Genomic DNA, 13,392 nt, shown 5'->3' with positions numbered 1-13,392 from the left:
TAACCGCCACAGCGAGGGCGGCTGTAACCGCCACAGCGAGGGCAGCCACAGCGAGGGCAGCCGTAACCGCCACAGCGAGGGCAGCCGTAACCGCCACAGCGAGGGCAGCCGTAACCGCCACAGCGAGGGCAGCCGTAACCGCCACAGCGAGGGCAGCCGTAACCGCCACAGCGAGGGCAACTGTAACCGCCACAGCGAGGGCAGCAGTAACCGCCACAGCGAGGGCAGCCGTAACCGCCACAGCGAGGGCAGCCGTAACCGCCACAGCGAGGGCAACTGTAACCGCCACAGCGAGGGCAGCTGTAACCGCCACAGCGAGGGCAGCTGTAACCGCCACAGCGAGGGCAGCTGTAACCGCCACAGCGAGGGCAGCTGTAACCGCCACAGCGAGGGCAGCTGTAATCAAGGATTCTGAGGTAACCATCACAGTGAGGGCAGCTGTAACCATCACAGTGAGGGCAGCTGTAATCAATGTTTCTGAGGTAACCATCACAGTGAGGGCTACTGTAACCATCACAGCGAGGGCAGCTGTAATCAAGGATTCTGAGGTAACCGTCACAGCGAGGGCGGCTGTAACCAACACAGCGAGGGCAGCTGTAATCAAGGATTCTGAGGTAACCGTCACAGCGAGGGCGGCTGTAACCAACACAGTGAGAGCAGCTGTAACCGCCACAGCGAGGGCGGCTGTAACCGCCACAGCGAGGGCAGCTGTAACCGCCACAGCGAGGGCAGCTGTAACCGCCACAGCGAGGGCAGCTGTAACCGCCACAGCGAGGGCAGCTGTAACCGCCACAGCGAGGGCAGCTGTAACCGCCACAGCGAGGGCAGCTGTAACCGCCACAGCGAGGGCAGCTGTAACCAACACAGCGAGGGCAGCTGTAACCGCCACAGCGAGGGCAGCTGTAACCGCCACAGCGAGGGCAGCTGTAACCACCACAGCGAGGGCAGCTGTAACCACCACAGCGAGGGCAGCTGTAATGATATTAGCATCATGTGTAGCCCAACGCGCTACCTCGTTCATATTATATTTGAAGAGCACCATTAATGTCCTGGATAAATATATAGAGAGTCTTCACTATTATTCTACATTGTAGAAAATAGTAAAAATAAAATAAAAACCCTTGAATGAGTAGGTGTGTCCAAACTTTTGACTGGTAATGTATATAAATAAATAAATAAAATATCACTGAACATTTTCTAAATACAACATTTCCTGTACGAGAGGATATTTGCTAAGTGTCTCTGTAACAAGACCCAGCTGTGAGAAACATCATTGACTAGACCCACTCTGACCGCTGTATATTCTGACAGGAACAAGGTGAGGTGCCTTGTCATCCAGTCTCTGAGTTGGAGCAGAGAAAGCTCCACAATGCCCAGTAAGCAAGACAGAACACACGGCAGGAGACCTTCCTCCCGGCATACATTGTAGGATATCTATCATAAGACTGTCATGTTTCTCTGTGGGATATGGATGGTGTGTAAGGTGGGTTACCTTATGATAGAGGGCCAGTCAGCCTCCATTTACTCATATTTAGTTGAGAATATAATATGTTGTAACACAGCGAGGCCCCCTGGGCAGGACTAGGGTCCGCTAGAGACTGATGACTGTATCGAGTGGAAGGGCTGGTAGGGCCTCGTACAGCGCGTGTGTCCGGGTCAGCGGCTCTAGAGATGGCTGTAGGCTACAAATCGTGTCTGCTAAATCAATCAAATCAAATTTATTTATAAAGCCCTTCGTACATCAGCTGATATCTCAAAGTGCTGTACAGAAACCCAGCCTAAAACCCCAAACAGCAAGCAATGCAGGCGTAGAAGCACGGTGGCTAGGAAAAACTCCCTAGAAAGGCCAGAACCTAGGAAGAAACCTAGAGAGGAACCAGGCTATGAACTAAATGAACTAGCCACATGGCACAGCCAGATCAGGACCTAACATAAGGACAACTCAGAGTATACTATTCTGTCCTTCTGAAATAGACTACATTTTCTTCATATCATGTTTCTAAAATAAATACTGGATTTATAGTGAAGGTGTAGACTATATTACATGGATTTACTGTGAAGGTGTAGGATATATTACATGGATTTATTGTGAAGGTGTAGGCTATATTACATGGATTTATTGTGAAGGTGTAGGCTATATTACATGGATTTATTGTGAAGGTGTAGGCTATATTACATGGATTTACTGTGAAGGTGTAGGCTATATTACATGGATTTATTGTGAAGGTGTAGGCTATATTACATGGATTTACTGTGAAGGTGTAGACTATATTACATGGATTTATTGTGAAGGTGTAGACTATATTACATGGATTTATTGTGAAGGTGTAGGCTATATTACATGTATTTACTGTGAAGGTGTAGGCTATATTACATGGATTTACTGTGAAGGTGTAGACTATATTACATGGATTTACTGTGAAGGTGTAGACTATATTACATGGATTTATTGTGAAGGTGTAGGCTATATTACATGGATTTATTGTGAAGGTGTAGGCTATATTACATGGATTTATTGTGAAGGTGTAGGCTATATTACATGGATTTACTGTGAAGGTGTAGGCTATATTACATGGATTTACTGTGAAGGTGTAGACTATATTACATGGATTTATTGTGAAGGTGTAGACTATATTACATGGATTTATTGTGAAGGTGTAGGATATATTACATGGATTTATTGTGAAGGTGTAGGCTATATTACATGGATTTACTGTGAAGGTGTAGGCTATATTACATGGATTTACTGTGAAGGTGTAGACTATATTACATGGATTTACTGTGGAGGTGTAGGCTATATTACATGGATTTACTGTGAAGGTGTAGGCTATATTACATGGATTTACTGTGAAGGTGTAGGCTATATTACATGGATTTACTGTGAAGGTGTAGGCTATATTACATGGATTTACTGTGAAGGTGTAGACTATATTACATGGATTTACTGTGGAGGTGTAGGCTATATTACATGGATTTACTGTGAAGGTGTAGGCTATATTACATGGATTTACTGTGAAGGTGTAGGCTATATTACATGGATTTACTGTGAAGGTGTAGACTATATTACATGGATTTACTGTGAAGGTGTAGGCTATATTACATGGATTTATTGGTCTTTTTCAAAAGTAGAAGTTCCAAAGGTCTGTATCAGTGTGTGTGTGTGTGTGTGTGTAGGCTGTGTGTGTTCGAAAGCCAGGAGATGTTAAATGGGTTTATGTTTATTAAAATGGGTCAATTACCGTGAGACCGACAGTTATATTCGCTTGACAATCACCGTCTGACGAAATTTGGTGACCCGCCACAACCCTACCCTTCCCCCTAAAACAGCTGTATCAAATCAAATCAAAACCCCGAGCTGACAAGGTAAAAATCTGTCGTTCTGCCCCTGAACAAGGCAGTTAACCCCACTGTTCGTAGGCTGTCATTGTAAATAAGATTTTTTTTATCTGACTTGCCTCATTAAATAAAGGTTAAATATATATATTTTGTCAAATACAGATCTTGTCAAATACAGTTTCTTTGCCGTAGCTGCCCTCTGCTTGCAGCTTAAGGTTATATCTTCACCTGTTATATTCTCAAGTGGTGTCCTGTAATTTCAGAGGAAAACTTTGCGAAAGTATCTATAGAAAGTGACATATATATTTAACCTTTATTTAAACCAGGCAAGTCAGTTAAGAACAGATTCTTATTTTACAGTGACGGCCTACCCCAGCCATAGCCCCCCCCCTAACGCGGACGACGCTGGGCCAATTGTGCGCCGCCCTATGGGATTCCCGATCACGGCCGGGTTGTGATACAACCCGGGATCGAACCAGGGTCTGTAGTGAAGCCTCTAGTGCTGAGACGCAGAGCCACATTCTGGAGCCCTAAAACCCCAGTCCCCAACACAGGCTTTTCAGTCTTCTCCGCCCCGGATATCAGATCCTAGTCCGGCCAAGGAGTCGTAGAGGCCACGCCTCTTTCTAAGCCCGTGCGTTTGGGTCTTTCAGTCAGCGAACAGAATCACAACAGCATCAACCAATCACAGCTCAGTATGGTGCGCTGGTTGTCATGACGACGGCGGCGGGCGGGGCAGGGTTACACACACTAACCTGAGGGGCGTGTCCCAGCAGAGCCCACAGCGAATTAGCAGACAGCGTTTTGATCTTGTAGAACTCCATGGTGTCCGTCTCCTGGCGGTTCAGTGCGATGTAAGGACAGCTCCGGAAGTCTCCCTTCAAACCCCGAGGACGGACAAACTTGATTTAAAACCGCATTTAAAAAAGAAATCATGACACACACTTCACAGTAAAACAATAACAAATAAAACAAAAAAACAAAAATAGAAGAAGTAGTGGCCTACGTATTATTATGAATAAAATAGACGAATACAAGGCTATGGAGGTCCTGAGTGACTCAGTTGGTAGAGCACGGTGAATACAAGGCTATGGAGGTCCTGAGTGACTCAGCTGGTAGAGAACGGTGAATACAAGGCTATGGAGGTCCTGAGTGACTCAGCTGGTAGAACACGGTGAATACAAGGCTATGGAGGTCCTGAGTGACTCAGCTGGTAGAGCACGGTGAATACAAGGCTATGGAGGTCCTGAGTGACTCAGCTGGTAGAACACGGTGAATACAAGGCTATGGAGGTCCTGAGTGACTCAGCTGGTAGAGAACGGTGAATACAAGGCTATGGAGGTCCTGAGTGACTCAGCTGGTAGAACACGGTGAATACAAGGCTATGGAGGTCCTGAGTGACTCAGCTGGTAGAACACGGTGAATACAAGGCTATGGAGGTCCTGAGTGACTCAGCTGGTAGAACACGGTGAATACAAGGCTATGGAGGTCCTGAGTGACTCAGTTGGTAGAGCACGGTGAATACAAGGCTATGGAGGTCCTGAGTGACTCAGTTGGTAGAATACAAGGATATGGGGGTCCTGAGTGACTCAGCTGGTAGAATATAAGGCTATGGAGGTCCTGAGTGACTCAGTTGGTAGAATACAAGGATATGGGGGTCCTGAGTGACTCAGCTGGTAGAATACAAGGCTATGGAGGTCCTGAGTGACTCAGCTGGTAGAACACGGTGAATACAAGGCTATGGAGGTCCTGAGTGACTCAGCTGGTAGAGCACGGTGAATACAAGGCTATGGAGGTCCTGAGTGACTCAGCTGGTAGAACACGGTGAATACAAGGCTATGGAGGTCCTGAGTGACTCAGCTGGTAGAGAACGGTGAATACAAGGCTATGGAGGTCCTGAGTGACTCAGCTAGTAGAACACGGTGAATACAAGGCTATGGAGGTCCTGAGTGACTCAGCTGGTAGAATACAAGGCTATGGAGGTCCTGAGTGACTCAGCTGGTAGAACACGGCGCTGGTACCTCCTGGATTGTGGGTTCGATTCCCGGGACCACCCATATTTAAAATGTACACACACGACTGTTAGCGGTTTAGGATAGAAGCGTCTGCTAAATGTCAGATAATGGATATGAATGTAATATATATTAAGTTGTTAAAAGCCACCTTGAGCTGTTCTCCTCCCTGTAGTCGGACCAGGTCCCAGGTCCCCATCCTCCTCACCACCTGTTTCAGCTCCCCGATCTGACCGTACGACAGGTGACCTGCAGGACACGGAGGAAACAACAATAATATACAGGATTTACAAAACGCTTAAACACATGCACTTCTCTTTCTACCTTCAGCAGTACAGCAAGCGATAAACGGCAGACTAGGCTAACAGTAGTAAATATTGATTCGCTTAAAAATATTGAAAAGCTCCCTTATTTCACTATATTTTGGGGGAAATCTGACAGTTTAAAGTCTTTTCTTATCCAAGACATCCATTTATTTCATTTATTTAAACCCACAATGCCTCGTCCACTCACCAGACAGCCAGGCAGGAGTCAGTGCGTCTGATATCCAGGCTGCATAGCCCTCTCTGAAGGAGCGGAGGAACGCATCTATTTGACTGTGGGAGACCAGCTCCCTCCTCTTCCTCAGCTCTTCATCCAGCTGGCAGTCCGGGGCGAGGAAGACTAGCCTGGGAAGGAAGAGCTCCTGACGCACTGACACGCCGCTCCTCCTCAGGTACTGCCATAGGTTAGCCGTCTTGGTCTGGAGGGGGTATAGATATCACAGGTTAGTCTGGAGGGGGTATAGATATCACAGGTTAGTCTGGAGGGGGTATAGATATCACAGGTTAGTCTGGAGGGGGTATAGATATCACAGGTTAGTCTGGAGGGGGTATAGATATCACAGGTTAGTCTGGAGGGGGTATAGATATCACAGGTTAGTCTGGAGGGGGTATAGATATCACAGGTTAGTCTGGAGGGGGTATAGATATCACAGGTTAGTCTGGAGGGGGTATAGATATCACAGGTTAGTCTGGAGGGGGTATAGATATCACAGGTTAGTCTGGAGGGGGTATAGATATCACAGGTTAGTCTGGAGGGGGTATAGATATCACAGGTTAGTCTGGAGGGGGTATAGATATCACAGGTTAGTCTGGAGGGGGTATAGATATCACAGGTTAGTCTGGAGGGGGTATAGATATCACAGGTTAGTCTGGAGGGGGTATAGATATCACAGGTTAGTCTGGAGGGGGTATAGATATCACAGGTTAGTCTGGAGGGGGTATAGATATCACAGGTTAGTCTGGAGGGGGTATAGATATCACAGGTTAGTCTGGAGGGGGTATAGATATCACAGGTTAGTCTGGAGGGGGTATAGATATCACAGGTTAGTCTGGAGGGGGTATAGATATCACAGGTTAGTCTGGAGGGGGTATAGATATCACAGGTTAGTCTGGAGGGGGTATAGATATCACAGGTTAGTCTGGAGGGGGTATAGATACAGGTTAGTCTGGAGGGGGTATAGATACAGGTTAGTCTGGAGGGGGTATAGATACAGGTTAGTCTGGAGGGGGTATAGATACAGGTTAGTCTGGAGGGGGTATAGATACAGGTTAGTCTGGAGGGGGTATAGATACAGGTTAGTCTGGAGGGGGTATAGATACAGGTTAGTCTGGAGGGGGTATAGATACAGGTTAGTCTGGAGGGGGTATAGATACAGGTTAGCCGTCTTGGTCTGGAGGGGGTATAGATACAGGTTAGTCTGGAGGGGGTATAGATACAGGTTAGTCTGGAGGGGGTATAGATACAGGTTAGCTGTCTTGGTCTGGAGGGGGTATAGATATCACAGGTTAGCTGTCTTGGTCTGGAGGATATATATAGATATCACAGGTTAGCTGTCTTGGTCTGGAGAATATATATAGATATCACAGGTTAGCTGTCTTGGTCTAGAGGATATACAGTATATATAAATCATTAGCTAATAATCAGAGGCCTGATCATTAACAAGTCTGTCAAATATAGTATACTATTCTCCATCAGGCATCGTTTTAACAACCACAAATAATAACTCATAATGTATGTTTTTTGGTGGGTAATATTCTTCTGACACACTATGGAAATGGAAAGCACAGTTTAGGAAAATGATGTTACCCCCCCCAAAAAAAAAAATCTCCATTGGAAGGATTTGATGATGCAATATCCTTCTAAACCAAACTGTAGTTTTAAAAAAAGGTCTGACTGACTTGTTTTGGATTCTAATCTAAAATGTCCTGCTTTGTCCTGGATCTTGACTGAGTCAGAGTAGCACATTTATATGGAAATGAGTTAACACTACAACGGAGCAGGGTTCGGTAAATTCCCTCCCAAAGTAGGGCCTCTTGATTTTTAACGGCTGTAATTATGTTTATAGAGGAGGGGGAAAAACAGGTGCCTCAACACAGCTGTCACCCTGTTTACCAGGGCAGGAGTCACTCATTTCCATTCACTGTAGATCAGAGCCTCAGGGGTGTCAAACATATGGGCCAGATCTGGCCTGCGAGACCATTCAATCTGGGGGGGGGAAAAACTATCTCAATCAACATTGAAATGACAAAAAAATCACACTGAATCTCTGTAGAAATAATGGGACCTACATTTGTAGTCTTCACTGTCCAGCTTACTAACAGTCATCTAAACGCAAGCGAGACAGTCAGGGAGAAAACTCCAAACGCGATGGATAGAGTAAATAATTACCCATTTTAAGTGCGTCCCCTCCGGACCACGGTGAAGACCGTAGGCGGGCCGCGGGAGCAAAATAAACAACCCTGCTGTAGATGTTGGGCCAGAGACGAGGTTGGATAAGAGGGTGTTGGAGCTTGGCTGGCAGAATTAAGTGCCAGACTGCAAATGCTTACAACAACTGGGCTACACTTTGAACTGACGGGAACTGATGCCATCTAGGCCAGGGGTTCTCAAAGTGGGGTCCGTAGCCAGATCAACAACAAAAAAAGAATATACCCTTTTTGTTTAACTAATTGAACAGATTTAACTCATTTCAAAGGATCTCTGGAATAAGTTAAGAGGATGTAATACAATGTATGTTCTTTAAACCTTGGGCAAATACTTCAATTATAATTTATTTTCTCTTTTTTTTACATAAATGCACTGTAATTTAAGATTTAAAACTGCAAAGGTCTCTGTCTCATGGCAAAATGTGTAGAGTTACAGGATATTAGCTTTAAAGCTACAACGACATTGCTTTGCCCCCATTAAATAACATTGCTTGGCCCCAATTAAATAACATTGCTTTAACCAATGACAAAAATGTGTAGAATTGCAGGACATTTGCTTTCCTATGCCAAAGAGGTGGGCCTTTAAACACGTTCCTTCCCAGGGCCTGAGACTTGTCCGACCACGCCCTACCACGGCCATAATAAAACTATGGACCATATTTTATCTCAATCAAGTTATTGGGGGGGGGGGGGCTGATGCATTTGCTAGCCCCCTAAAAAAAGTGAGAACCCCTGATCTAGACTTCCTACTGTAATCTTTTGGACCACTAGTCTAGATGAATGACTTATCAAGATGTATCTAGGCTACATTTGATATGTATTTTATTTATTTTTTAACTAAAAAGATGTTATGACATATTTACCATGATGGCCTCAAGGGGGTCTGCCACCTGTTCTATGGAGGTGTTGGTAAAGTTGTGGTCCTGTTCTTTGAGCTGAACGTGCCAGTTCTGCTGCTGGGAAGACACCGTTCCTCTCCAGGGCTTCACGTCGATGCAGAACACCCCGTGACCTTAGAAGACAGATAGAAGAGGTTTGAGTTGTGAGAAGAGGTTTGAGTTGTGAGAAGAGGTTTGAGTTGTGGAGAAGAGGTTTGAGTTGTGGAGAAGAGGTTTGAGTTGTGGAGAAGAGGTTTGAGTTGTGGAGAAGAGGTTTGAGTTGTGGAGAAGAGGTTTGAGTTGTGGAGAAGAGGTTTGAGTTGTGGAGAAGAGGTTTGAGTTGTGGAGAAGAGGTTTGAGTTGTGGAGAAGAGGTTTGAGTTGTGGAGAAGAGGTTTGAGTTGTGAGAAGAGGTTTGAGTTGTGAGAAGAGGTTTGAGTTGTGGAGAAGAGGTTTGAGTTGTGGAGAAGAGGTTTGAGTTGTGGAGAAGAGGTTTGAGTTGTGGAGAAGAGGTTTGAGTTGTGAGAAGAGGTTTGAGTTGTGAGAAGAGGTTTGAGTTGTCGAGAAGAGGTTTAAGTTGTGAGAAGAGGGTGAGTTAGAACAGGGCTCTCCAACACTATTCACGGAGAGCCTCCCCAGTTGTAAATAACTTGATTCAGCTCATCTACCAGCTAATTAGTGTTGGAGTTAAAACCTACAGGAGGGTATCTCTCCAGGAACAGGGTTGGAGTTAAAACCTACAGGAGGGTATCTCTCCAGGAACAGGGTTGGAGTTAAAACCTACAGGAGGGTATCTCTCCAGGAACAGGGTTGGAGTTAAAACCTACAGGAGGGTATCTCCAGGAACAGGGTTGGAGTTAAAACCTACAGGAGGGTACCTCTCCAGGAACAGGGTTGGAGTTAAAACCTACAGGAGGGTATCTCTCCAGGAACAGGGTTGGAGTTAAAACCTACAGGAGGGTCTCTCTCCAGGAACAGGGTTGGAGTTAAAACCTACAGGAGGGTATCTCTCCAGGAACAGGGTTGGAGTTAAAACCTACAGGAGGGTATCTCTCCAGGAACAGGGTTGGAGTTAAAACCTACAGGAGGGTATCTCTCCAGGAACAGGGTTGGAGTTAAAACCTACAGGAGGGTATCTCTCCAGGAACAGGGTTGGAGTTAAAACCTACAGGAGGGTATCTCTCCAGGAACAGGGTTGGAGTTAAAACCTACAGGAGGGTTTCTCTCCAGGAACAGGGTTGGAGTTAAAACCTACAGGAGGCTTTCTCTCCAGGAACAGGGTTGGAGTTAAAACCTACAGGAGGGTCTCTCTCCAGGAACAGGGTTGGAGTTAAAACCTACAGGAGGGTATCTCTCCAGGAACAGGGTTGGAGTTAAAACCTACAGGAGGGTTTCTCTCCAGGAACAGGGTTGGAGTTAAAACCTACAGGAGGGTATCTCTCCAGGAACAGGGTTGGAGTGAACACCTACAGCTTTTTCTCCATTGTTTTTGATGGTAGGCCACTCTGGTAGGCCTACATTATGATCACATAGCCACAGTAGGCTACTTGGCCACTGTTAAAACTGTAACTTAAAAGTGGGTACAGCCTCAGTGTTCACAGTGAACGAGAGCTGGAATCTGCACAGAATTTTCACAATTTTCAAGTTTGCGCTCAGCAGAAGTGAAATTTGCTCTCGTGCTCGGAAAAAAAATGTAGGAACATTGGTTAGGAGTGAAGTCAACCACACAGGACGTAGGCCTAGTTAGTTAAATACTAGTTAGTTAAGCCTAGTTAGTTAAATCCTCGATAGCGCACCTGTGAGGATGACAAGGTTGATGTCGTCTGCCTTGGTGGTTTGAAACTGGGTCGGGACTCGTAGGTCGCAGAAAATGTATTCTTTTTTCAGTCCGCCAAGTTTCCTAAAGACAATATTGGAAAGAGGGATATAATCCAAGGTCCTTATGCTTTTTTTTTTACTACGTACAACCTGACCCCTCCCGTCCCCACAACGTAGTCTAGCTAGCTACCACTGTTGAGGAGAAACAATAACATCACGCTAACAACCTCACCCTATGTACAGAACACACTTGAATAAATCCCTGACGAGTTAAATCAATCATTTAGACCTACCTGACATGTTGGATAAAGTCCTGTACTGTTAGAGTAGGCTGTGTAGGGGGGTCAGGTTGTCCTTTGGCACCTGCAGTAGCAGTACTGGGTCCCGTGGAGAAGTGAAACTGGGCAAGCTGGCTTCCAAGCTGAAACATTCTTCTTGTGGATCTGAAACAACAGAACCCAAACTTGATAACACGTGGAACACACACCGTGTGTATAAAACATTATGAACATAGACTGACCAGGTGAAAGATATGATCCCTTATTGACGTCACCTGTTAAATCCACTTCAATCAGTGTAGATGAAAGGGAGGAGAGAGATTAATTAAAGATGCTTAAGCCTCGAGACGTGTATTGTATGTGTCTCATTCAGAGAATGAATGGGGAAAGACAAACGATTTAAGTGCCTTTAAACGGGTATGGTAGTAATTAGGTGCCAATCGCACCGGTTTGTGTGTGTCAAGAACTGCAACGCTGCTGGGTTTTTCCACACTCAACAATTTCCTGTGTGTATCAAGAATGGTCCACCACCCAAAGGACATCCAGCCAACTTGACACAGCTGTAGGAAGCATTGGAGTAAACATGGGCCAGCATCCCTGTGGAACACTTTCGACCCCTTGTAGAGTCCCATGACCTGATGAAATGAGGCCGTTATGAGGGCAAAAGGGGGTGCAGCGACTCAATATTAGGAAGGTGTTCCTAATGGTTTGTGTATGTAGCTATAGAAGTGGAGGGGTGTACCTATATGTCGACATAAAACAGCATCACACTACAGGAAAGTAAAAGCTCATTTAGACAGTAACATCTTAAAACAACAAGAATATATAGCTAGTAACAGAAACATTTTGAAAACAACGTGTTTTTGACAGGTGGGTATAATTTGTGGAAGGATCCAACGGGAATCTGTTCCAAAAACTTCGTAAATAACAAGGAGGCCAACAAACAACGTATACAAAGTAGCATGATCAATTCACCTAGCTAACTAGCGTTAGCTGCCGAATAGGCATCATCTCATCACGTAGCCCACTCCTTACCTGGTATATTATTCTGCCGATATACAACTCTGTTGTTTGGCAACCTTGTTATTTACAAAGTTTTTAGAACAGATTCCTGTTCCACATTATTCCCAGCCGTTTTTAACTGTGCGACTGGAGGGAGCAGGCACAGCATGTCCCGGCTAATTCAACTATATTTGGACAACACATCATTTACGTTACATTAGCTCTCTGTATTTAGCTACAACTTTTATAGTGCCAATGTCAACAAACTTGTTTGTTCACGACAACAAAAAACACTCTCGAAAATGAACTTGACTTAGCGGTGACATCCCGCGAAAACAAAGACAGGACAGATGCTAATGCTGGAACAAAAGACAAAGACATACGTTGAGCTCTTACTTTAGTAAAACCAGAGAAAGTTGCAAACAGGAGTCGTTTTTCTCCTCTAGCAGCTCTTTGTGGATGAGGCAGCCGATATACTTTCCTGTCGTCCAACTTGCTGCAATGAAATCGTATCCAGGAATGATGTTTCCCAATCAGCGCTGTTCTCTTGGCCCCGGCGTCACTTTCCTGGAAGACGTAAACAACAAACCACGTGGAGGATCGGCTTTCCACCAGGAAAACCTCACCTCAGTATAGACGTTATTTGGGAGCAAAAAAACATATATATTTTGGACATTTTCGTCTTTACATTCAACTGGAGAAACTCAAACTAACCAGTCATTCAATTTTTTTTAAAGTATGGGTCGCCGGGTTCTGAGAGTGCAGTAGGCTATGGAAATCAATCTCTCACAGAGTGGACTCAGTTCAACTCATTGACTGTGGGGAGATGCACAGCGGTCTGTACCAGTAGAACATAGACACATGGCGAGCACAAACAAGTCATATGATCTTATGGTATGTGTGTGTGAGTGTGTGTGTGTGTGTGTGTGAGTGTGTGTGTGTGTGTGCTTAATTAAATTACAGGATGAACATGTTGTCTCCCCCTCAGGACAAGACCTCTCTAATTATGTAGCTAAGTCTCTAACCAGGGGGCACGGGACAAGACATCTCTAATTATGTAGCTATGTCTCTAACCAGGGGGCGCGGGACAAGACCTCTCTAATTATGTAGCTATGTCTCTAACCAGGGGGCGCAGGACAATACCTCTCTAATTATGTAGCTATGTCTCTAACCAGGGGGCGCAGGACAAGACCTCTCTAATTATGTAGCTAAGTCTCTAACCAGGGGGCGCAGGACAAGACCTCTTTAATTATGTAGCTAAGTCTCTAACCAGGGGGCACAGGACAAGACCTCTCTAATTATGTAGCTAAGTCTCTAAC

At 45.2% G+C, this 13,392-nt stretch overlaps 1 protein-coding gene across 1 annotated transcript in view; it reads right to left on the bottom strand.

Annotated features, from left to right (window-relative positions):
• Nucleotides 1–12,867, bottom strand: part of LOC139571642 (uncharacterized) — a 36,355-nt gene extending 23,488 nt beyond the window's left edge. Inside the window, exons 1-7 of the mRNA XM_071394700.1 lie at nt 12,470–12,867; nt 11,087–11,236; nt 10,772–10,875; nt 8,962–9,110; nt 5,862–6,090; nt 5,500–5,597; nt 4,092–4,214 (exon numbers count right to left, since the gene is read on the bottom strand). Of these exons, the coding sequence (XP_071250801.1) occupies nt 4,092–4,214; nt 5,500–5,597; nt 5,862–6,090; nt 8,962–9,110; nt 10,772–10,875; nt 11,087–11,223 (840 nt within the window). The 5' untranslated portion in view covers nt 11,224–11,236; nt 12,470–12,867. The remainder of the gene's footprint in view (nt 1–4,091; nt 4,215–5,499; nt 5,598–5,861; nt 6,091–8,961; nt 9,111–10,771; nt 10,876–11,086; nt 11,237–12,469) is intronic.
• Nucleotides 12,868–13,392: the final 525 nt, after the last annotated feature.

The sequence above is a fragment of the Salvelinus alpinus genome, chromosome 3 (assembly GCF_045679555.1).
Source record: "Salvelinus alpinus chromosome 3, SLU_Salpinus.1, whole genome shotgun sequence".
NCBI classification, from domain to species: domain Eukaryota; kingdom Metazoa; phylum Chordata; class Actinopteri; order Salmoniformes; family Salmonidae; genus Salvelinus; species Salvelinus alpinus.
The sequence above is the reverse complement of the archived record's forward strand: the minus strand, read 5'-3'. Positions and strand labels throughout refer to the sequence as shown.